The 22,691-nt window shown below is 38.3% G+C and overlaps 1 protein-coding gene across 3 annotated transcripts in view; it reads right to left on the bottom strand.

Moving 5' to 3' along the window:
• Positions 1-22,691, bottom strand: part of EFNA5 (ephrin A5) — a 212,146-nt gene that overhangs the window by 37,032 nt on the left and 152,423 nt on the right. For all 3 annotated transcript variants that reach the window (XM_087742524.1, XM_087742523.1, XM_087742525.1), the window contains one exon: positions 1,178-1,470. In XM_087742524.1, coding sequence (XP_087598650.1) covers positions 1,178-1,470 — 293 coding nt within the window. The remainder of the gene's footprint in view (positions 1-1,177; positions 1,471-22,691) is intronic.

The raw sequence follows: 22,691 nt of genomic DNA, 5'->3' as shown, positions 1-22,691 counted from the left end.
GAAAAATCTCAATGCTGAATAAATGAGGCTGAAAAATAGGGATCATACATACTCAGTTTCTCTGGTGAAATGAGGTGGAATGACTGTTTCATAGTAGGAAGGCCAGCTACACATACAGAGACAATATTTATTGGGATCTACAGTACGTCTAAAGCTTTCAACCCTCTAGCACTAAAAACAGAAAAAAAAATATTGCTGGAGCAGTCAAAACTTGTTAGGAGTGGAAGATTCAGGTACAAAACAAATTGATGGAATAAGATCTTTGTTGGAGGATTAAACAAATGAGACATCTGAAACAGTATTAACTACACAGTGAGGTCAGGGAATCAGTTTACTTAACCCACTGGTTTTTAACCTCCTGATGTTTTTACTTCCTTAGCCCCAAATGTTATCCTGCATCTCCTCTGAGTGCCTTGAGTAGCCCCTATGCAGGCTTCCACGGAGGAGAGCGCAGAGCTCTGGGAGGGTGCTCCCCATTGCTTCGGGGAGCAGGTGTGAAGGTGTGTGAGCCCATTCACATTCCCCTGCTTGCTGCCTGCTCCCACGGCACCCCACATCGCCCATGCTGACGGAAACAGCTTGTCCAAGAAAAAGGGTGAAAAAAAAAAAAAAAGAAGGAAGAAAAAAGGAGCCACTTGGCTTGACACTAGGAGTATTTACCCTAAGAAATTACAACTTTAAATACTGATGGACTACTGACAGCAGCAGCCATACCACTTACAAACTACACAGACCTTACCTTCCTTCGGTGATAAATATTACAGAGACAAGAGTATTTAATCTGAGCAAATAAGAAAATCCAGGAATTTCACATGCAAAGGATTAATTATTTTTCCTCCTATTTGGGGACAGCTTCCATCCTACCCTTCTTGCCCCCTCCTCCTCGACCTCAGAGTGCTGGAATAAACAGAATAGTGCATTCTGCTTTAAAAGTCAGTCACAGTTCAGTGAACAGGCTGACATGCTATTTCATGTGAGAAAAGAACCTGTGATTTAATCTCATTTTCACTCACTTGATTCCTAGCTAATATATCTGGGGATAGTTAAGCCTGCATTCACTGTAAGACATCTGCATTATATACCATTTGGCCCTCTGTATTTCCACAGAGCATAGGTGAAAAATTAGCTGGGTTTCTTGCACCTGCTGTGCAACAGTGATAAATCTCTGTATACTCACAGATGTAGAAATATTCCCGGCCTGGCCTGAACTCAAATCCTAGTGAGAAGGGTGTGAAGAGCTGGAACTTTTCTGAGAACTTCAATGGTCCATTCGGGGAATGCGGTCGATTACACTCCCACCTCTTGAATCCTTTGGAGGTGTGATCGCAGGAGCTGTAGCCATCAAAGTTCACCATGTACAGAACATAGCGTTCGGTCTTATCTTCCGGCACTGAGTCTTCATAGTGAGGGCAGAACACATCCAGGTAGTCATTGATGCAGACATCAATGTGGTAGTCGCCCCGCTGGAATCTGAAATCACAGGAAGAGTTCAGACATAAGCACAGTTAACTCATGATGACCTTGTTGCAGGGTAACATTCTCATAAAAGGGACATCACTAATGGCACTTCATTTCACTCCAACCATGCACATTCAGTCTCAAAAATAACCCTTACAATTCACCAGAGCTATCAGAGACTGCTTATGCAGGACTATGATCATATGACCTTCTGGATAAAGGTTTTGCTCTCTTCTGTTGCTAACGGACACCAAGTTATAAGCAATCTTTCCCTATGGTTTACTGAATGAACAAACAAAGTGCCTGCTTTATTTGGTTGTGGGTTTGTTTGTTTTTTTTTTTTTTAATTGGAGAAAGAAGCAAGAAGCAGCAAATAAGCCAAAACTGTATCAGCCTCCCCGAATCAGTGTCTATATAAACATCTACATATGCATGCAAATAAATAACCCAAACATATTCTCTTCTCTGAACCCTAATCACCCCTCTGCTGAAAGCCAATTTGACTGTAAGTACTTATAGTTACTACAAGAACACAAACAGGTTTACTCTTTCTTCATGATTAGCAGCAGTTTGTCAAGATGCAAAGAAAAGCCTGTATTGCTTTTTAAAGATATTTGCAAAGCAGTGCATCTCCTTTGCCAAAAGCACGCAGTGGAGACATTGCTCTGTTCAGATAAAAGGATTCTGGGATACAAATTATCAGCACTCAGCCTAATGTGACAGTTCTGAACGAGTGCCAGCGGAGAAAGGTAGCGCAAGGCACCAGCCCAGATGCACTTTATTATTACTATTATTATTACTGAGGACTCCTTAGAGATGTGAGATTCTTGTTTTGTTGGGGGTGGGGAGGGTGTCTTTTTTTCCGCCCTCCATGTTTCACTTACATTATTTCTCTAATGCCTACCATAGTATCTGGAAGAAACTATGGGAACAAATTCACTGCCTCCATGGGAGCTTATATCGTGATGGATTTAATGATTCCATAAACCAGGTCTGTACGTCTATCAAACTCCCTAGGGCAGCCAAAGAAACCAACCACTGACCTACTCCATTTCAGGCTGACTGGGCTACTTGTAGCTTCTCTCTTTTCACGGCTGCACTTGTCAAGTGTACCACAGAGCAATAAAAAGGCCATGACAGATTTAACTATAATACTTCTTTTTAGCTGAGGGGCATATTTTAAACACCTGATGGGCTTGAAATCTGCCATCTGGATCCTTCTATCTAATTTCAGAGAAAAAGCAATGATCTGCTGGCCCTCCAAGGATAAATTCAGAGCAAACTACACCTTTTCATATCCCTACAATAATTTAACTTCAATAAAATAGCTTTTTAAAGGGGAAAAACTGAACACGCATCAAAGCATGATGTATCTGTATAATTTCAGCCAGTGCACAGCCTCACAGTTCCATTCTGTAACACGGAAAAGCCTCTCTGAACCACAGTTCTTCCAGGAGAATTTACATTTATCTATATCATTAGTTAAAAATATCTTTTTGTACTCCAGTGCTTTCAAAACCTGTCACCTGAACAGATACTGTCTTAACACATTTACAAAAATGTATTGTTTTCAAATTGGTTTCTGTTCTCCGTATCAGTTAACAGTATGCCTTTTCTTACAGGTAATGAAAAACAGTATCTTACAAATGTTATGAATAGGAAAGCCACATTCTGGCAATGAGATCTCTATTTTTCTTTTTAAATTACAGTTTTAGTAAGTAAAAATGAGTATGTATTTATATATGTGTATGTGTGTGTGTTTGTGTGTGTACGCTTTTTTTTAAACCATGCAGGTGACAGACAATGCAGTTTTCTCAAGGGATTCTCAAGATTACCTCTCATATCAACCTGTGCCTTCACATTAATGCCCAATTATGTTTTGTTACAGAAACTATATGCTTTCAGAAGTACACTTATGTAACTGTAGACATTCAGGATCAGAGTGGTCTCCTTAATATTAGACTTGTTTACAACACAAATAACCTTATGTGAACTCCTTCTCTACATTCTCTTTACATCAATGGAGACAAATAGGAACTTCTTGAGTCCAATTCATGTGGCCTGTTTAGGCCCAAGTTACACTGGAATGAGACGGATCACACTCCAGAAGCAGCTATTTCTCTCCTTTAACCAAAAGGAGAGTCTAAACAGACATTTCCCAGAGTCTGTACTGTAAATAGCTGAATTTGAAGGGAAGAATCCAACCACACAGTCTATGATAATGGAGATGATACAGACAACTAAAGCTGTGATCACACCTTAAATCCACATTAGCAATGAAATCAAACTTGTAATCTGCACCAGTGAGCTGTTCTACCCAATACTGCACACAAAGAGCTCACCTGACTCCCTTTTGGCAAAGTTGCCTACTGTATTCTTGTTAAACAAACGAAACCACAACACAACCGTCCTCTTTAATCACTGGTATTTTAGTAGATTCATTCTTATTTCTGCTTCCCTAAGTGCTGAAGCAGTTTAATATCTTCATTTGCCCCAGCACACCCTTGCCTGTCAAACACATGGTAAGTCAGAAGCAAGCGCTGCCTGCAAAGCAGGTCTGAGGGTGAAGCACACAACCAAGTCCTTTTTATCCCAGTGTCCTTCCCTCCTCACTCCCCTGTGCTCTCAGTATTTTCATTCCACAGTCATTCGCCATAGCCATGCGTTTAAAAACGGAAGAAGATGGTGCAGATTTTAAGCGATCTAAACTGGCCTTTAGCCAATATTGCTGGCACAGCAGTGAACCTGCTCCAGGGAAAACATGTACCAAGGTATTTTATCAAGCAGCTCTGAGCGAAGTCTCTTCACACCATATTGTAACGGTAATACTGAAAAGAGGTTATTAGCCAACTAAGGAACAGAAAGCAGGTATTTATTTCCCCTATTGTAGTATCTTAAAGAAGTCAGTAATCAAAACCTCAGCATGTGTACTGCAGATATGTAGAACTGATTTTATTTTTCCAAAAGAGACTACAACATCTCCAGCGTGCCTCTTCGAATGAACTGAGACCATTCTCTTTTCTCCAGCTATAAGGCAGTGTGTTGTATTTACCTTCTCTAAGAGGAAACACAAAGGCCACTGACCTGAACAGAAAGGCAAGGGATGGCCATGAGTAACTCAAAAAAAATTCATCAGCTCAGACTCCTCAAAGCTATTAAAGGAAACACTTCGGAAACACATTTCCAAGAATTTTAAACCACATCCGAGAGGAAAACACTTAACATTTACAAGCGGAAAACCTCTTATTAGTAATGTAATGTCACATATTAGAGTGAAAAAAAAGTTCCACTTCAAATGAAAGTATTTATCAATGTTAGCCATCTACATATGTCGAGGAACACAACATGTAAAGGGAAGGTGGAATCTGTTAACAGATATATTTGTAGAGATGACAGGAATAGCAGATGTTCTGTTGACTGCATTTAAGGTTTAATAAGTTTGTCCCTTTTTCCAGTCCTGGTCAGAATACAAAGCTTGCTTTCCTACACTCTCTAGTAATGCTGCTGATGTACTTTTCCTTTTCCGAGTTAGGTCTTCATCCTGTTCTGGCAGATCCTCACCTGGACTCCCATGCCCTTCTGGAACCACACAGTAATCAGGATCTTTATATAAATCCCACTACAAGAAAGAAACCAGTCCTATCTAGATTTTGCAAAACAGAACATTGTGTTGTGGTAGAAACCAACCAAAAAGGCTTCTTCAAAACTCTGACAGGATCTATAAACCTTCTTGCAAATAATGTCATTTGTCTCTGTGCACTCTGGCTTACACACAGTAAAACACAGCTATTCTTCAAACATAATTAACCTTTGTTTTGTGTCAGGTGGCATTCAAACAGTGTCTTGGAAACCTGCATACTACAAAGCTAGCTATTAGGCAGTAGGGCTGTAAAAGCCATTTTGAAGACAGAGATAGATAGTTAAGTAGCTTCTAAACCTAAACATTTCCATAACCAACAAACGTCAGCTTGCTACACAAAACTTGCATACTGCTTCCAGCAAAGACAGTCATATGAATGTTTCTGTGCTTAAGTGCCACTGATTAAATTCCCAGGTATTCAGGATGCAGAGAAAGAACTTCATGGTAATTTTAACCACAGAAACACAAGACTAGCAAAACATTTTTAAAGTAATTAATGCCTTCTGTATTCTGTTTATCCATTAACACAAGTGAAAGTACACAGTCTGTGTGCATGCTTTTCTTCGTAACTTTAAGTTCTGAAGCATATGTGGCTTGTCTTCAATTTAATAACTTTGCTGGTCACTGAAACAAGTGACAATTTATTTAAACAGATATTTAGAATGCAACAACAGGTTTGGTTGTTTGTTTTTTGTTTCATTCTTCTTTTCTTTCTTGGAATAAACACTATAAAAATCCAGTTTAAGAACAGCACAAATAACACTAATTGCCCATTATCATTTAGATAGATAAAAAATTGCAATAGCTTCTGCTTGTTGCTTCCCATACAAATCTTACTAGTTATATTCTATCACACTTCCTGTAAAACTGACACACCAGATGCTCTACTTCAAGATAAGTGTACTGGAAAATTTTCCTTTTATTATGTCAGCCTTGCTTTATTTGGAGTCTGTTCCATCAAACGTGTGCAGCAAGGCTTCATTGTGGACTTCAAAAAACTGCCCTAACAATGCATTATGAAATTCTGGTCTTTGGTCTGGCATCAGAAGGGATCAGATGCAAATGGCCCCAATTCTGCTGCCTGGAGCCTGCAATACCAATGCACAGAGGACACTGCCACTACTGAATGCCTTATACCAGTTGCCTTGCTGTCAAATGATAATCTGAAATGCAAAGCAACATCAACAAAATTTACTGAATTGATTTATTCTTGGGGTAAATACAAATCATAATTACCCATAGCTCTTCAGAAACGGCACAGCAAAAAATTATTTGTTCTGTTTCCTAAGGAAAAAAGCCTTCTGTTGGCAGCACATGTGACCCCATAACTGCTGGTCACTGAGCTCCTCCTTTTTACTTGCACGGCCACTAAGCCAGTTTTAACTAAATTTAAGGGAGACAGAGAGGTCTTAGAGAGAAGTCCATTCCTGCAAGTACTGTGAAAAAAGTAGCCAGGTGTGAAGTTCCCATAAGTATCCCAAGAAAGGCTGAACCACCAGTAGATTAAATGTTATTAGAAAATAGAAACATCTCTTACAAATGCGCGAGACACAGGAAAAGTGTCAACTGGAAAATCAGAGAAATAGGTTGAAAATTAGGTTTATTTCTGTTAGCTAGTTATGAAACTATTTGCTTAAACTATTAATAATAGAGAGATGAGTATAAAGTAGGTACTTGTATATGCAATAATACAGAAACCCCAAACATTTTCTGGAAAACGTTAACATTCTTTAAAAAAGAGGACAAAATTTTAATTGTTCTTAGGATACGATTATGTCAGTTATTTACCATTCCACACTACTGAGTTTGCTTACAGCTTTTACCTCTGTTTAGGTGGCAAGTGTAGTGTATTAGACCATCCCAAGGTCTACTCACGTGCTGTGACTGGAACACAGCAGGGTAACTTGTGCCTTGTTATTCTTTTAGACAGTCCAAGCCCCCTCATTTCAAGCAACTTAAAGCTGTTATGTGTGATGGGAGAAATCTTGTGGTTGTTAATTATCTGAGGGGTTGTGGGATTAAGTACCATTTTACTGCAGATAATTTCAAAGATGTTATTTCTGTGCGACGCAAAAATAACCTCTTTAATGCTTTTCTGCTCTTTTTACTGGTTTTGTCACAACATTTAATAAACTCTGTTCCCATAGCTCTGCTGACATCAACAATGATTCTGATGCACAAACAATGAAGTAATCAAAGAGCTATTTTAATTTTAGCTCTATTCAAACCAAAAGAAAATTCAACATTTTCCAGATGCTACGAGAAGTGGGTTTCCTAACAGTAGCAAGCCAGTGACATTTTATATCTCTAGCAGGATATTGCTACCCTGAGCAAGCAAACAAAACCCCATGTAATATAAAGGAGCTGTCTATGACCTTTTAGTCCTTAGGTTACAGTTTCACAAGTTATGACAAGTTCAAAACACCATGAGAAAACACTATGTAGGAAGCAAAATACTGACTGACAAAAGAAAAAAGAGAAACAACTAATCAAGGCTGCTGTTCAGAAAAACAGTATTCAAAAATTATGCCTAGAAAAGACTGCGAGTTAAGTACACAATGCAGAAAGAAACTTATTCTCTTGTCATTAAGTCCTCTATTCAATTACCATTTATTGGAGTAATTAAACACTGGGAAAGGATGCCAGGCTAATTGTTAGATTATGATAATTACACAGCTTTGCTGTGCTACAGCTGATCAAAATAAGATGTGGTCACACACACTCAGCTAAAGCTTCTCTGCAATCGTTGGGCTTCCGTGGGAAACTTATTACTATAATAAGGCCACTTATTACTAGTTCATTATCAATCAGGCAGAGAAACTTATTATTTGTAACCTTCATTTTACTCTCCCACCCACTCTGCCGGAACAAGCCTCCCAAAAGGTTGCACCCAGGTTTCGGCCTTTGGCTGGCTCCCTTCCATCACAATTACACAGCTGAGGAGAATCAGGCTCCTGCACTTGAAAGACTTCATCAGACTTCAAATTAGTGTTTCACAATCGGCTGCAATAGCCTATGCCAGTTCTTGAAAGAGCTGAATTATCTCCCTGCGTTTCACTTCACATGCATCCGTCTGAGATCTACCTTCCCCTTTTATTCCTTCTATGTCCCTCTCATCTGGCAGATTTTTCACACTACTTGGATGGGTCCAAAAGCAAAAACCCCAAACAAATGAAAATCAGAAAGAACAGAGCTGCATAAAGCTGGACTTCATGAGAAAAAGCATCAGTTCTACGTGGCTGGTCTCCCTGGAGAATCTCATACCTTTACCCCTTCTTATCAGCCAACGGTACAAGAGAGACATTGTGCCTTTCTATTTGGAGGGCTGGGGTTTTATCCTGTTAAATAACAGGACTCTGACCATTTACGGTTGTATCTGGTACTTCATACTGCCTATTTAAATGAGACAAACAAGTGATCTAGTATAGGGACTAGAACATGGGAAGAAACATGAAACAAATCAGTTTGAGCTAGCATTTAGATTTTTAAAGAAAAGAACTCATTAAGCACTGAGTAGCTCGAAGAGTCAAAGAATGTTTGGCCAGAACAGAAGAAATTCACCAAAAAATACCAAATTCATGGTAATCATTTTTATTCTGTGCTGATACAAAAACTAGACCTTTTGAAATGTCAGAAGCACTTACCCCTGCATAAGCAACTGATCTGGAAACTGTCCTTAGATAGGACAGGCCAAGGTTTACAACACTGGTAAAATAACTGCTCCAGCTTCACTTTCTCGAACTTCACTTTTCCCATGCTATCGAAGTTTACAGCTATCCTGCAGATGACCACTTACAACCTTTTAATTCTCTTAACTTCCAGAACCAAGAAACCTCCTCAAAACCAGTCTGGTAAAAGTCTTGTAACTTTCTGGGAGAAAGAAAAACCACAACACTCCACTTTTTTTTTTTTTTTTTTAAATAAAACCTGATTGTTGAAAACGTCCTAATGTGCCTTGACTGAAAATACATCCTTTGTAAACAAAGTCTACATTCAGAAGGAAGAGGCTTCTATTAGCAGAATCATGGCAAAAAAGACTGCTAAACACAGGAGGAAAAGAGTATGTTTGAACGGGAAAGGGATATATCCCATTTAAAACGTAGGAGTTCTTTGAATGACATATGTTGTGTTAATTCTATTAACCTGAGACCTGCAATACCCTTTTTTCTGATTCTATTGCTGAACAAAAATTTCAGTTGTATTGTAACATTTAACAATGACATTGAATTTTAAGTATAGACACATCTTTTATTTATTTTTATGTTTTAAAAGCTCTTTAAAAAATAAATTCTGCAAAAATGTGTTTACTTCGCTTACTGTTAATAATTTCCCCCTTACACTCATAACTGTGTTTATTTGTACAGCTGGGTCCTGTATTGACTTTTTATAGCTGGCACTGCAGAAAGATATATGTTCAATGATAATGCAAACATTAAAAAGCAGAAACTAATTGCTCTTCGCTGAGTAGATATGAGGGAGGGAGGGAATAAACAAATCAACATTTATTTTCTGCCTATAAATCTGAGTACTCCAGAGATTCTCAAGTACTGCAACACCCTCACCCACTTAAGTTCCCATCATTCTGCACCTCCTAATCAATGATCTGGACATTTTTCATTCTGTTTATTAAAACTGTTTCCTCAGACTCTGCATTTGTAAAATTTTTCAAAGCTGGCACACGTGACTTTCACCTGATCTCTCAGAATTTCTCTTTTGCTGCAACTTCTAAAGCGAAGCACTCATTGCATCTTGGGGGCTTCAGTGACAGTCATGCTGTGGATGATAAGGGTGACAAAAGGGTACAACATGCCACAGCATTGCTCCTAAAGAGGTCAGGCTTTCATTCTCAGCTATCCCAGCTCTGATAGCTTTAATCCCCATGACTACAGACTCTACCTGGCTATTGATTTTCCATTGCTGTGGGGATTTAACTTGCAGAGATGGATGAAGAGAGAAGGAGGGAGGGGAAGGTAAAGGAAGAGTTACTATTCTGTCAAAGGCATCACTTAGACTGACAGGACAAACTTCAGCATTGAAGACCCTAGTAACATAATCTGAAAGGTACCACACCCAGCCAGATACTAAAGGCAGCCTAAGACTTGTGTGTGGAGCCTCTATCCACACTGTGAATCCAAAATGTCTGGACTGAAGCCAGTCTCTTTGATAAGTTGATTTACGGACACAAGCTCATTAGTTGTGTTCACGTTAGTACTACTCTGGAGTTCACTGGCAACATTTATCCCACTTTATCTGAGGTGGAATGAGGAGATCTGGTGATTACTACTCACATATTTTCAAACGTGGTCATCAATACCATCCACCCATGACTCTCAACTTGTCTACTTTAGACACTAACACCAGACGATGTCAGCTTCATCTTTTATTCCATGCTTTTGCTTGAAAATACAAAACCTACCTCAGCTACCTCTGGCCTACACCAGAAAAACTGCTGTTTGCTGATTCATTAGCTTATCTACCTTTCTTAAAAAAGCAAGAAAGTCGTACCTGATCTCTGCTGTACTAACACACACTTTGCTATCAGACGCATTGGGGAGAAAATAACCTGCTATCAGACGCATTGGGGAGAAAATAACCTATTCAGAGTTTAAATTCTTAAAAACCAAACCAAAATAATAATAAAAAACTCCCACAGGTAAGAATATTACTAAAGAGTCCGAACTGGACTCTAACAACATGTGTTGACCCTGTGTCTAACCCAGAAGACACAGTCTATCAGCTTTGATGGAATGTGATTCTGTGACTGGTATTTGCTAACCCTGCCCGAGGCATGTGCTGACATCTGTTAATAGATATGGAGAACAATGCCCTATCTGCAGAAAGGTCTTGCTTCTCACACTCACAAAATGAAAGAAAAGAACATTTGCCCAACAAGCATGTTGACCTGCACACTGAATAAGAGAGATAAACTGCAGTCTGTTTCCACGAGGAAGTGTACGTAACACAAGCCAGCTTCGCGAATTTATTTTCCCACTAATATATTAAAAGCAGAGATATGGGCAGTATTTTAGAAGAAACATACATTTTGATAAAAGTGCCTATCTGTTGCATATCCACCTACACTTGCTGTTGCATTAGAAATGCTCTTCTCTGACATTAAGCTATAGATGTTTATTATTAATCTCTCAATCTGCCAACAAACAATTTAAAATATTTTGTGATCAAATTATAATTTGAAGACTCAGACACCATAATAACCTGTAACTGGTAAAATCTACTCCTTAGTTTCCCAATATTAAGTGTATAAAATGAAACTAATCCTCAAGCTGTTTCACAGTATTTTTATGTTCAATAAACTGTGTATTTTTTAATAAGCTATGGTAATAGTCCACATCCTGCAACTAAAAGGAATGAATCCAGATGCAATATAAAATAGCCTGAGAAAAAAAAAAAAACCAAAAAAAACCAAACCAAAACAATCACAGACCCACACAAACAGACCCACACAAACGTAACAAGAAATTTCAGTATCAAACCATGACTTGCTATTAACATGAATAACCTATATATTCAAACACATTCTCAAAAGCTAATAGAACTTGTTCATGTAAAAACGAAGTTAGAATAGCTAACAAGTGCATAAATATATTTGCAGATAATTTGCTATCAGGAAAGCAGGCTTCAATCACTGCATTTATTTCTTGCTACACAATTGCCTTGTGTTTATTTAAGAGACCCATAGGAAAAATATTTCCCTTCCTGACACAGAAACGGCATTTTAGAGAAAGTTCTATGGAGAAATCTAATAATTTAACCTTGTTCCTGTTACCTTTCCATATTAGTCTCTCTCTTATGCTAGGCAAACTAGCAAAAGAAGAACCACCCGAGTTTTAGATTACAGACTGCAGAAGCACCAAGTAGCACAGCTATTATTAATGGTAGAAATTTTTTCTTTTTATTCCTGTAATTTATTCTAAAGACTTATAGCATATAGACTATAAAATTTTCCATCAGGTTTAATCTTGATACACATTTTCTCTGAACAATAGGACTTAAAATGTTTTTTCACCTAGAGAAATTTATCTTAAGCTTTGTATACCATATGAATGAGATAGGTCCTGATCCAAATAGGTTTCTCTGTTTATAAACATGATCTGAAAAGCTTTGCACTATGAACTGCCAATTAGTCTGTAAAACACCTAAGACATTACAAAGATTACAATCTGATGGGCAACAATTTTTTTAAACTGAATGAGATGAACAAATGGCGGAATTCAATGCAGCTTTTATACTATTAGCTCCCCCCCCCGGCACCTTTTCAAATAATGAACCTCCTATAATGTGGTTCCTATTATGGGGTTTTGGAATTCTTATTTCAAGAGTGACAGGAAGAGGTTTTCAATATGTATAAATACAGCTTGAATTGATAAAAGGTGCAAAACCTTCTCATTTACTTTTATATGCATGTGTAAAATATTCATTCAGGAGAAAAATGGGTAAAAAAAAACCCACATTGCTCTGAAATCAATCAGAAATTTCAGAGCTAAAACTGAAGCTATTCTCTTAATTTCCCTATTGCATTTTCCTAAAAGTGTTTCCAAATTAATTTTAAATGAATTCTAATCTTCAACCTGTAGTGAAATCACTTCATTCACAACTGAACGATCATCTTGTCTGAATAAAACAGTAACTATTTTTAAAAGTACAGACACTAAGGTTTAAGATAAGAAGTAGAGAATATCACAGACAAATTAAACCAAAGGTTTCTTCCCCTGCCCTCCCTTCTTCCTACTTATAATGAAGACACCAGAAGACAGGCATGAGGAAGGGACTGCACAGGTCTGGGAAGAACCATTTTTGTCTACTGGGATGCCTTTGCATCATTCCTTATATGTTAAAATGAGTTACTGAGCATACAAACTGTTTCTTCCTTTCATTCTTACTTAAGTACTAGTTTAGCAATAAAGAAACAAAACAAACCCTAAAACTCAACAATGAAGTGTTCATAGCTTAAGCACATAGTTGGGGTGTAAACACATAATCTGAAGCTAAAGAGGCAGCACATACAACTTAGATCAATCGTGTGGGCAAAATCCCAGTTACAGAGCATCTACTATCTTGTTGAAAGCAACAAGAGCAGTCATCCTGGGCCACAGCAAATTGCCTTCAAGGCCAACAAAATACTCCCAACACTGGCCAATGGAAGATGTCTAGACTACACTAAATACCTTCATAGTCATCCCTCCCCAGCATATTCTCACAATGGCCACCAATCTTTTGCATAGCTAGAGGTTCAGGCTCTTTGTGCTTAACAGAGAATGATGGATATTTCTTCATCACTTGATCAATTTTTGAATGCCTGGAAACCTGTGGAATTTGGTGTACTACAGCCTGTGGACACTGAGTTGTACAGCTTGGTTGCCAAATGGAAACATACCTGCTCCTCTGCATTTCTAAGCCTGACACCTGACAATTTCTAGCAGAGACACAATTGGTACCATGAATTTCATAGCTAAGAAAGTAATTTGTAATCTATGACGCTGCATTGTTTAGAAGAAGAGTGATAAGAAATGACACAGCTGATAACATATGTCTAACCAAATGCAGTAGTCCTCAAATGTTTATCAATTGAACATTTTTGCCTCTGACTGTTACAGGTCGCAAAGGTGAGAGTGCACCTCGTCAGCCCCTCAGAGATAAGATTCTTTTTTGGAGACAAATTTACTCATTGGAGAAAAAGTAAATCTTGATTTCCATTATCCCAGTTCATAATCTTAATCAAGATAAACACTTATATAAAAGAATACATTAAAATCTGTTTAAATGCATCTCACCAGCTCTCCAAGGAGGCTGCCACATAAAAAAGCCTAGACAAATGAAGGTTGCCTAGTCTTCAACTGTCTGCAATACAAGGTTAGCTAAGAATGGACTGAAACAGAATGCAGACCTCAAGATTTGTCCTTTCATTTTGTACGTTCTGACTCATAACAAAAATAATGCAACTGAAAAGTCTTTTATTGCACTGTACAGATATCTTAGACTTTTATGTTGCTCAGCTTGTCCTGTGCTTTTAGGGATGCACACTTCATAATCAGATGGTCATTTCTTTAGAAACACGCTTCTACTGCTGAAGCTTGCTCTCTAAGGCTGTTGAGAGGTTATCTATTCCCAAAGATGCGTTGCAAGAATTTTTACAGTGAAGCAAATGTAATCAAACCTGGTTTACACCTGCTTTTTCCTACCACATGGCAAGAAACATCTGTAGAGACCTCCACTTCCTTCCCTCAAATGAAAAATCTCCTAAATTATGCCTTCCAAGCTCCCAGGAGCATAAGGCAATTTAAGGCTTTGGTGTTCACCAAACTTGCAGACAACATGCTGAACAGCTGGAGGTCATTTGCTTTGTTTCCCTAACTTTTCCCTTCATCAATGAAGTGAAAAATATCTTAATTATTTTGTATGTTAAATATGTCAAATGAAATAGAAATCATGGTTTTAAATATATTATCAATAAGTTTTGATTTATTAAGACACTAGCTTAAGAATAGTAATGTATCTCTCTACTTTAGCTTTTACATCAAAGAAACAAAGTAGCCTGAACCTTCCAAATCCTTTAAAAACCATTGAGAGTTCCTTGGATTACAGACAGAAATAAGCTGACAGAAAACTACTGTCTTTTGCTAAGGTGTTAGACTGTTTTTGCTGAGTTGCTGAATCAAGCTGTTTAACTGTTTTTTTTCCATTTCATCAGTTATTTTGCCGTTGTTTATGAACTACTTCTGTTAATGAGCAAGCATCTTCAGCTTTTTAGTGCATTTTCCCACTTACTCACACCTTGTCATGTTTTAACTCAGGCATTTAAATGCACTTATATATGTGTTACGAGATCTTTTGTTAGATTACAGAATGGTCCGAGTATTTATTCTTTATTTAAATCATAGCTATGACTGATGTAAAAAATACATCCTGACATAGTAGCTCCAAAGTTCCCAAAAGGTTACAAATATGTGACTACTAAGGTCCTCTGTTCTATAAGCAGCTCTGTTCAAAACAGCAATTAAGCTGATGCTTTAGAATTAAGCACACACTAAGCCGAAGGATTTAGGTAAATGGTTAAATGGTTTCCTGAATAAAGGTCTAACTGTGCAGAAGCATTCAACAAAGCAGTGAATCTGCATGGACTACACAGTGGTGTAAAATTATTATTATGCTGATGTCAGAGGAAAACTACCTCAGCTAAAGAAGAATGTGTGCACACAGCATTTTATGATATGAAACATGATAACGAATAACTTCATACTGAGAATCATTCACTACCAATATTATTACAGTAATTACTCTTATGACTTTCATTTAATTATTCTGTCTCTGGGAAACTGAACCACAGATATCTTAGCGGTCAATACTTGACTCGTAATCCAGAGGGAAAGGGTTAAAAACCTTTTACTTTAATGAGCGGGCACCTTTTATAGCACAAAAGAAAAAATTCTTACCAGGATTAACATTTTAAATATGGTTCTTTGGTCCATTAGAAGGTCATGACATCACCACCACTATCCCCATGCTAAGCAAGATAAAAAACGACCTGAGACTTTATCAATATGCTACCATTGATCTTACCAGTAATCGGAATGTAGGTGGCAGCATGTAATTCCTATGTGTTCAAACATTAAAGCTTAATTCACTTCACCCGCATAATTTTCTCTCTTTTATGTGCTGAGATGATGCTCTTGATTAAATACCCAGACAGCAAGAGACTAAATCGGCTCTACTGTTTATTATCAGTTATGTATCTGTGTGTTGCATAGAAACACACAGTCTCTTCAAATGTGTGTGCTCCTAACACATGGCGGCGTACGGAATATCTGCCTCTCGTTAATGCATTACAAAATGAGTAAACTTGCATTAAGGCTAATTGAAACCTGTTCTTCCTTTCAAAATCAATTATTTTAAACTTCTTAACCTGAAACACAGAGATCATTTTCCAGTGCAGCACAACAGAGAAAACTTCTTAATATGTTGGGGTTGATTGGCTAAATATTGTTTCAGTCATTTCTATAACCTTAAAATTAGACTTTTCTTCCTGCTGAACATTGTTATTTAAATTCTTCAAAGCAGACAAAACTCAAGAATCTCCATACTGCTGTCTAACACTACAAAAAAACAGCTCCTGTTCCCAAAATTTTGTTCAGTTGCAGTGGCAGCAAGATCACATAGCGAAAAAACAGCCATTTAGCAAGCTGAGTTCTTCCATTAACAAATACAGAAAAAGAATCACCTTGACATTAATAATTACTTTTAAGAATGGATTAAATTTGGTGTAAAACTCCCAGATTGTTTCAAGAAGCAATTCTTATGTTCAATAATAACTGCAGGCATCCATATTCTGAAAAAAATCTTAAAATTTTTTCATCACTCCATACTAATTTTTATACTAGAGAAATACTATGAAATTTAGATTAATAGTACCAAGAAGCTGCAGAGAGTCACGGCTGTTGAGGGGAACTACCAATTCGGTCACATTCTGCACTCTACTTTTTCTTTTGCCTATGTTAGGTATAAGCTAAACATGCCTTTTCTATTTTAAATACATCATGCTTGTTTCATTTTTTTAACAATAGTAAACCATGCTCTATAAAAAGGAGACTAGAAGCTGAAGGAACAAAAGCATTATTCAGTCATTACGGGTTTTTAAGAATATAGCAGAGAAAGAGGACGATTAAGTTAATGTGACAGCTTGCAATTTACTTCAGTTACACACTGTAGACAAAAATGTCCACCCCACAAGAGCTACTGGATCAAGTTTCACCTTCTGTTGCAGTATGGCAAAACAGGCAGTAACTCCCTAGTTTCAGCACGTAAATACACGGGATGAACAGGACAAAATCAGGCCTACTAACTATAAAATTTAGTTCATCTAGATATCAAGTAGATAACTTTGGTAGATAAACCTCAGCTAAGCAGAACAGCATTGGCTGCATGCAAAAATAATAGGGGAAAACCAGAATTAATGACTGAAGCAGGCTGCTGGCACAAGGAGCACATTGCCATTTGAAAACACAAAGGTTCACCACATGACATGCCCAAGTTGTACTCGATTACATAGCTGACTGTTTAAATATATGTGTTTACTCTACGTATGAAAATAAATGTTACTGATAAAAATACAGAGTTAGATACACACTCACAAACATATGCATGGTATATGAAAATAATGTCTACAATTTTATACCACACACTAGAAACTTAAACTCAGTATTTATTGCCTAGGCTAGTAAGCTTTCTCTTTTGAAGGACAGCTGATGCCTTCCCATATCAGTGTAATATAAATAAGCATGCACACAACCAAGCCCTTCAATGGAAGAGGGTCTTAATGACAACAGGTGGAGCAAAACAGGTATTACTCAAACACTTGTTGATAGGATTCAAGAGTGCTCAAGGCCATCTGATGCTTAGTGCCACAGGAGAAATCAGCAGAGACCTAACCTAGCTAATTGTCTCCCTTGATTGTGATGGTTCTGATTAGAAGAATAATCAGGTCTCAGTAGCCCTTAGGCAAAAAAGCCAACTGAGGGCTTTTTTTTTGTTTGTTTGATGATGATGCACTGCAGAATGAATGCCAGATCACATCATTAAACCACTCTACCAAATATTAAAGGGGTTCCTATATGAACAAAGCCAATAATTCCCTTCATAATTAGCTGAACATTCTCCTTCTGTCATTTTGAGATTACATACATATAGACTAAAAAAATGCTGATCTCCATTTTTTCTTGGATATGGAGAACCAGTCACATTTTGTGATTGAAAAACAAGAGCTGTGAAATTCCAGCAGTCCCTGGATCAGCAAAAGGTTATCTAATGTTAAATTAAATTAAGAGCTGGCTGTATGCGACACAAATTAATGTGAATTCTTTTTTAGCAGTGTTTTGACTGATTTTATCTAAATATGTACATCCACATCCATTTTCCTTTCTGTAATTGACTACATCATCTCTCCTAGTTTTTTTAGTACATGATTTACATTCCTAGTCACTAGGAAAACTTCAAGCCAGACATATTCAAAATACATTTCACACTATGTTTTCTCGGTACTGCTCTCTTCTGTATTCTGAGACTTTTGGTTTGTGACTACCATAATTTCATCTTTCCATTAGGTGCTTGCTGCTGTAAAAATGTGACTATTCATTTGAATGAAGAGTAATATGTATTGACAATTACATTCCCAGGCTAGTAATTTTAAGAAGCACATCTTGCCACCGTTTTTGCACCATGGTAGATTAGCTGATTTAATAACTTCCCGAACTGTTAAGCATATCACACACAAAAAGCTTAAAAGCAAAGGAACAAAGGAGCTCAAAACAGTTTTTCATAATTATCTAGCTATCATGCACATAGAAGGAAAGGCTTAAGAGCAGCTTTCAGTGCTTAAGTTATGCAAGGAGATCTAGGCATTCTTCCACACGGCTGACTGAAAAAGCAGACCAAAAGCCTGCCTTCAAAGGAATTATCTACAGTGTGATACCAGCCATTCACAAGGGAAAGCGAAGTCTGAAACAACTGATCTTTCATGTCCTCCCTTTAAGAATGTCCACATTAATAAAATTAAATACCTCACCGACAACAAGGTATAAATGTCGGAACAGCAAAAAAAATTAAAATCAACAGTCACTAAGTACACTTGACACCTGAAGGTAATTACATGTATGGGAATCCTGACAGGAGTGATTTCTCCTGTGTCCATTTTGAGCTATTTGTCTTCCAGAAAGTTCACCAAAAGAATGTGTCAAACTGTCTATTAAAGGGACAACCAAAACATGCAATAAACACATCCATATTTTAGCCTCTGACCCTTGAAAGCTGGCACATTTTTTACATTCTTCTTGTCAGGATAAGCAAGAATCAGCTAACTGTGCGTATCTGCGCCCAGACACTGCTAACAGGTCTTGTCCGAGGAGAGATGTGCAGGACCCTTACATTTACAGCTGCCAAGTGTGTTGCTGGAAATCATTTAACCAAAGAAGGAATGAGTAAACGTGTGAAAGAGCTTACTACAGACCTAGTTTATAGATCCTCTATGTGTCAGCAGACTATATGTCTTTGCCAAACAGAAATTTTCTTGAAACAATAACTGTCCCCTGCTCTCAGAATGCTGTGCAAGTACTGAAAGAGAAAAGATTTTTTTTTCCCCAACCTCAACTCCCTCTATTCAAACAGATGTTGACTGATAAAAGATCAGCTGTCTCTCCTCAACATTGTAGCTGGGGCTTAGAGTATTCTAGAAACAGAAACTTTTTCAGATAGCTCAGTGTGAGCTGCTTGTTTCACCAAGACTGGTAATGAACTGTAAAACCAACATTTTGGTTCAGTTAACATCAGCATCCCAGCTCGCATAATAGATGACCACACTGACTTACTGAGGCAGAACCTCCAGTTTTGAATCTTCAGTGTGTAGATTTCACCTGCATCATTTTGTTTTGCTAACAGGATTTTCAGTCCATTTTTAATGCATATATACACATACACCTCCTATACCTTACTGTGGTAAATATATATATTGCTCCAACTACTCTTCTGATAAGAAATCCAGTAAGGCACTCAACAACACTAATTAGAACCAATAGTTAATCAAATCAACTTTCGATTGCACTGCTTTTTTCATTTATTAACTTTGTTGATGCCTGCTGGTTTACATTGACACGATTGATAGCAGTAGTCAAGGGCACTGTCTATGCTCCTACAAAGCCTGGCCACTGCCAGAATCTGAGCCTGCTCAGGATCTTGCTTCTCTGTCTATCACCGGGTTCCCAGCCTGCACAGAGATGCTGGTGGACCTCTTCTGCAGAAGTGTTTGTAGCCCTCTCCTCAACTCAGAAAATTGGTCCCTGGGCTAACGGCTTCCCTCACTCCCAAAAGCAGTATACTGTAGTAGAGTACACAGCAACACTACAGACAGCAGGAGACCCAGCTGCTCTCAGAAATGCCATGTAGCCGGGAAGCGTTTCTCGGAACAAGTAGAGCATGAAGTTGCACTACTTTCAAGGTTCGTAACAGTAGCAGCATGCGATCAATGTCTGCTTCAGCTAAAAGACACATCCCAGACCTTTCAGTACCCTTTAAGACTGCAGAAAATTTAAACATCCTCTTGGAACAAATAGTAAAAAAATCTCAGTGTAAACAAATGTTCCTATGAGCTTAACCAAACCACTGATCACCCAAAAGCAGCCTTACACGAGGGGCAATGCAGAAGAGTTGCCTTTGTTGCTGACTTATTATAACTTCAGGAAATAAGGTTTTTGCACTGTAAATCCCCCCTGTCAGTAAGCCTTAGATTTACATCACCAATAAATGTTCTGCAGAGATGGCTTGGATTGGGCCAGTAGGGTTACATCCAGCATCTACAAAACTGCTCTCATTTTTGTCTCCAGCCTGCTCTGAAGTTTTTTGCAGGCCAACATCAAACATTTTCATTGACACTCAGTCAGCAGTATACCTGTGTAGAGTCCTACTATTTCACTAGCAGCTAGAGGCTCTAAGATACTGTGTCGCAATCTCAGGATAGAGCCAATAGTTCCACACTCCTCTCTGTTTTGGTCCAAGGCTTTGACAACTCAAGTCTGTGTTATTTTCCATCCAGATGGCATTCTCCAGAGCAGAGCTCATTTGACTTAAACAGAGTTCCAGCAGAAAAGGTAAGTGACAGAAGACAGCTTTTAAGGCTCTGCCCCTCTAACTTACCAGCTGACAAAGTGCAAAGAAGCCTCTCCCCACACCTACAGACTTCTTATCAGGAACTTGAATGCACAGAAGACTGCACCTCCTAGCCACTTAGCACCTGACTACATATTACTTGAGACCCATCAGCTGATGAGCACAGAGCCATCACAGCACCACAATGAGATTGTTATTGCAGGTGCTCCCTGTTACCTTGTTTTCTCCTTCAAAGAAGTGAATTTCTGCACAATTTTAACATAAGAAGGAGGAGCTCTTCAAGGCATTTTGAGACACTGGAAGAGCATGCTGCATTAATAAACACATAAATTCAGATTCTACTATGACTATCCACATTATTTCCTTAATATTACTCATTCTTGTCCATTATGGCCTGCAACAAAAACGTGTGTAGATAGCCCCCGTGAGAGAAAACAAGACACGGATTAGTAGATTAGGGACCTGAGCAATGTGGTCCAATGTTGGTCTAATAACAAATTTCCTGTATGCTGTCCTACCTCAGGTAGGTAAAAACAGCAGTATTTCACTGCTGTGGGAAAATAACCACTGATGACTGAGTCATCTGGATACTATAAGGCCACATAAATATCTAATTAGGAAAATGAGATGAGCAGTACCTCCAACTTTCAGATTTATCTGCTATTCCTGCAATTTCAACACCCAGTTCTGTTTTCTGCAATAAATTTTGAGCAGCTGCACAGGCAGGAGACCTGCCAACACCAGGAGTAGCTTCTGCCACCTGAACTTCACCCAAATCTCTTCATACAGTCAGAAGATATGGGGGATTACACAAGACTATTTCCTTGATGAAGCAGTCACCACAGGAATCAGCTGGAAGGAACTAGTTGTGATGTGTAGGATGAATAAATATGTAAGCATTACTGCTGTGCAAGTAACTTTTGGTTTTGGAACATGGGAAAAACTTAACTCTTATAACTTAATTAACACTTTTTAGAAATTAAATTTTCTTTTTAAATGCTGAAATGACTGTTTCACCTTTTGCAACTGTTTCCCCTAAAACCACTCAATGAATTGAACATGAATTTATGAATAGCTTTAGTCCACCTGAATCTGATTTTTTAATGATTATTTTCATGCAAAGGAAAACAGCTGAAAAATAGAACTCAATGAAACACACAATTTGATTTTCTTCCTCTCTCAGTAAAGCCTGACACTTCAGGAGCCAAACAAAACAGAAGTCAGCTCCTTTCACAACAGACAGAAATCCCTTCATACAAGTGAATAATGTGGGTGAGAATTTAATATGAGAAATAACAAAAAAAAATTCAGGATCCGTATTAGTGGATGGCCATAATACATAAAAGGAGCAAAGAGCAGCTGGAGCATAACATTATGTTAATAGAGGACTAGAACCTGCTGTGACAGAGATCAGTTTCAGCTGGGCAAGGGCTCAGTGGTCAAAAGGAGTCCAAAGCAACCTCCTCCTCCTCCTCTTTCTCCATGCCTGCTTCTGCATTGTGTTTCACCCCAGAAGTGATGCCTGTGGCTAACCTCCCATTCAGCTGCCTTCCTGCGACATGGCTATGGACCCCTCCAGAGGGCAGCAGCACATGTCCTGCTTCTACTCCCTCTGCACCTCTGGCCCTGGCTTTAGCACGATGGCTAGGATCCAGTGGGGAGAGTAGCACTGCTTGGTGGGCAGGATGAATTGCAGGGGAATCCTCGCTGCCTCCCTGCAGACTGCATCAGGACTCCAGGACATGCTTGCCAAATGCACGTCACCAGGGATATGTGGCACTTGGCAGTTCTGCCTAGAAACCTGGCTGGAAGAGTCTCTCTCCCTTTTAACCTATTTTTTTACTCTTGTTTTATTTTGTTTTTAATAACTGCATAATGTTTTGTTTAGGCACTTTACAGCCTTGCTGCACCACTGTAAAGTCTC

This window comes from Nipponia nippon, unplaced genomic scaffold (assembly GCF_047370975.1).
Source record: "Nipponia nippon isolate SJK-2023a ecotype South Korea unplaced genomic scaffold, ASM4737097v1 scaffold_8, whole genome shotgun sequence".
NCBI classification, from domain to species: domain Eukaryota; kingdom Metazoa; phylum Chordata; class Aves; order Pelecaniformes; family Threskiornithidae; genus Nipponia; species Nipponia nippon.
Note: the sequence above shows the minus strand (reverse complement) of the source record. Positions and strands in the feature narration are given on the sequence as shown.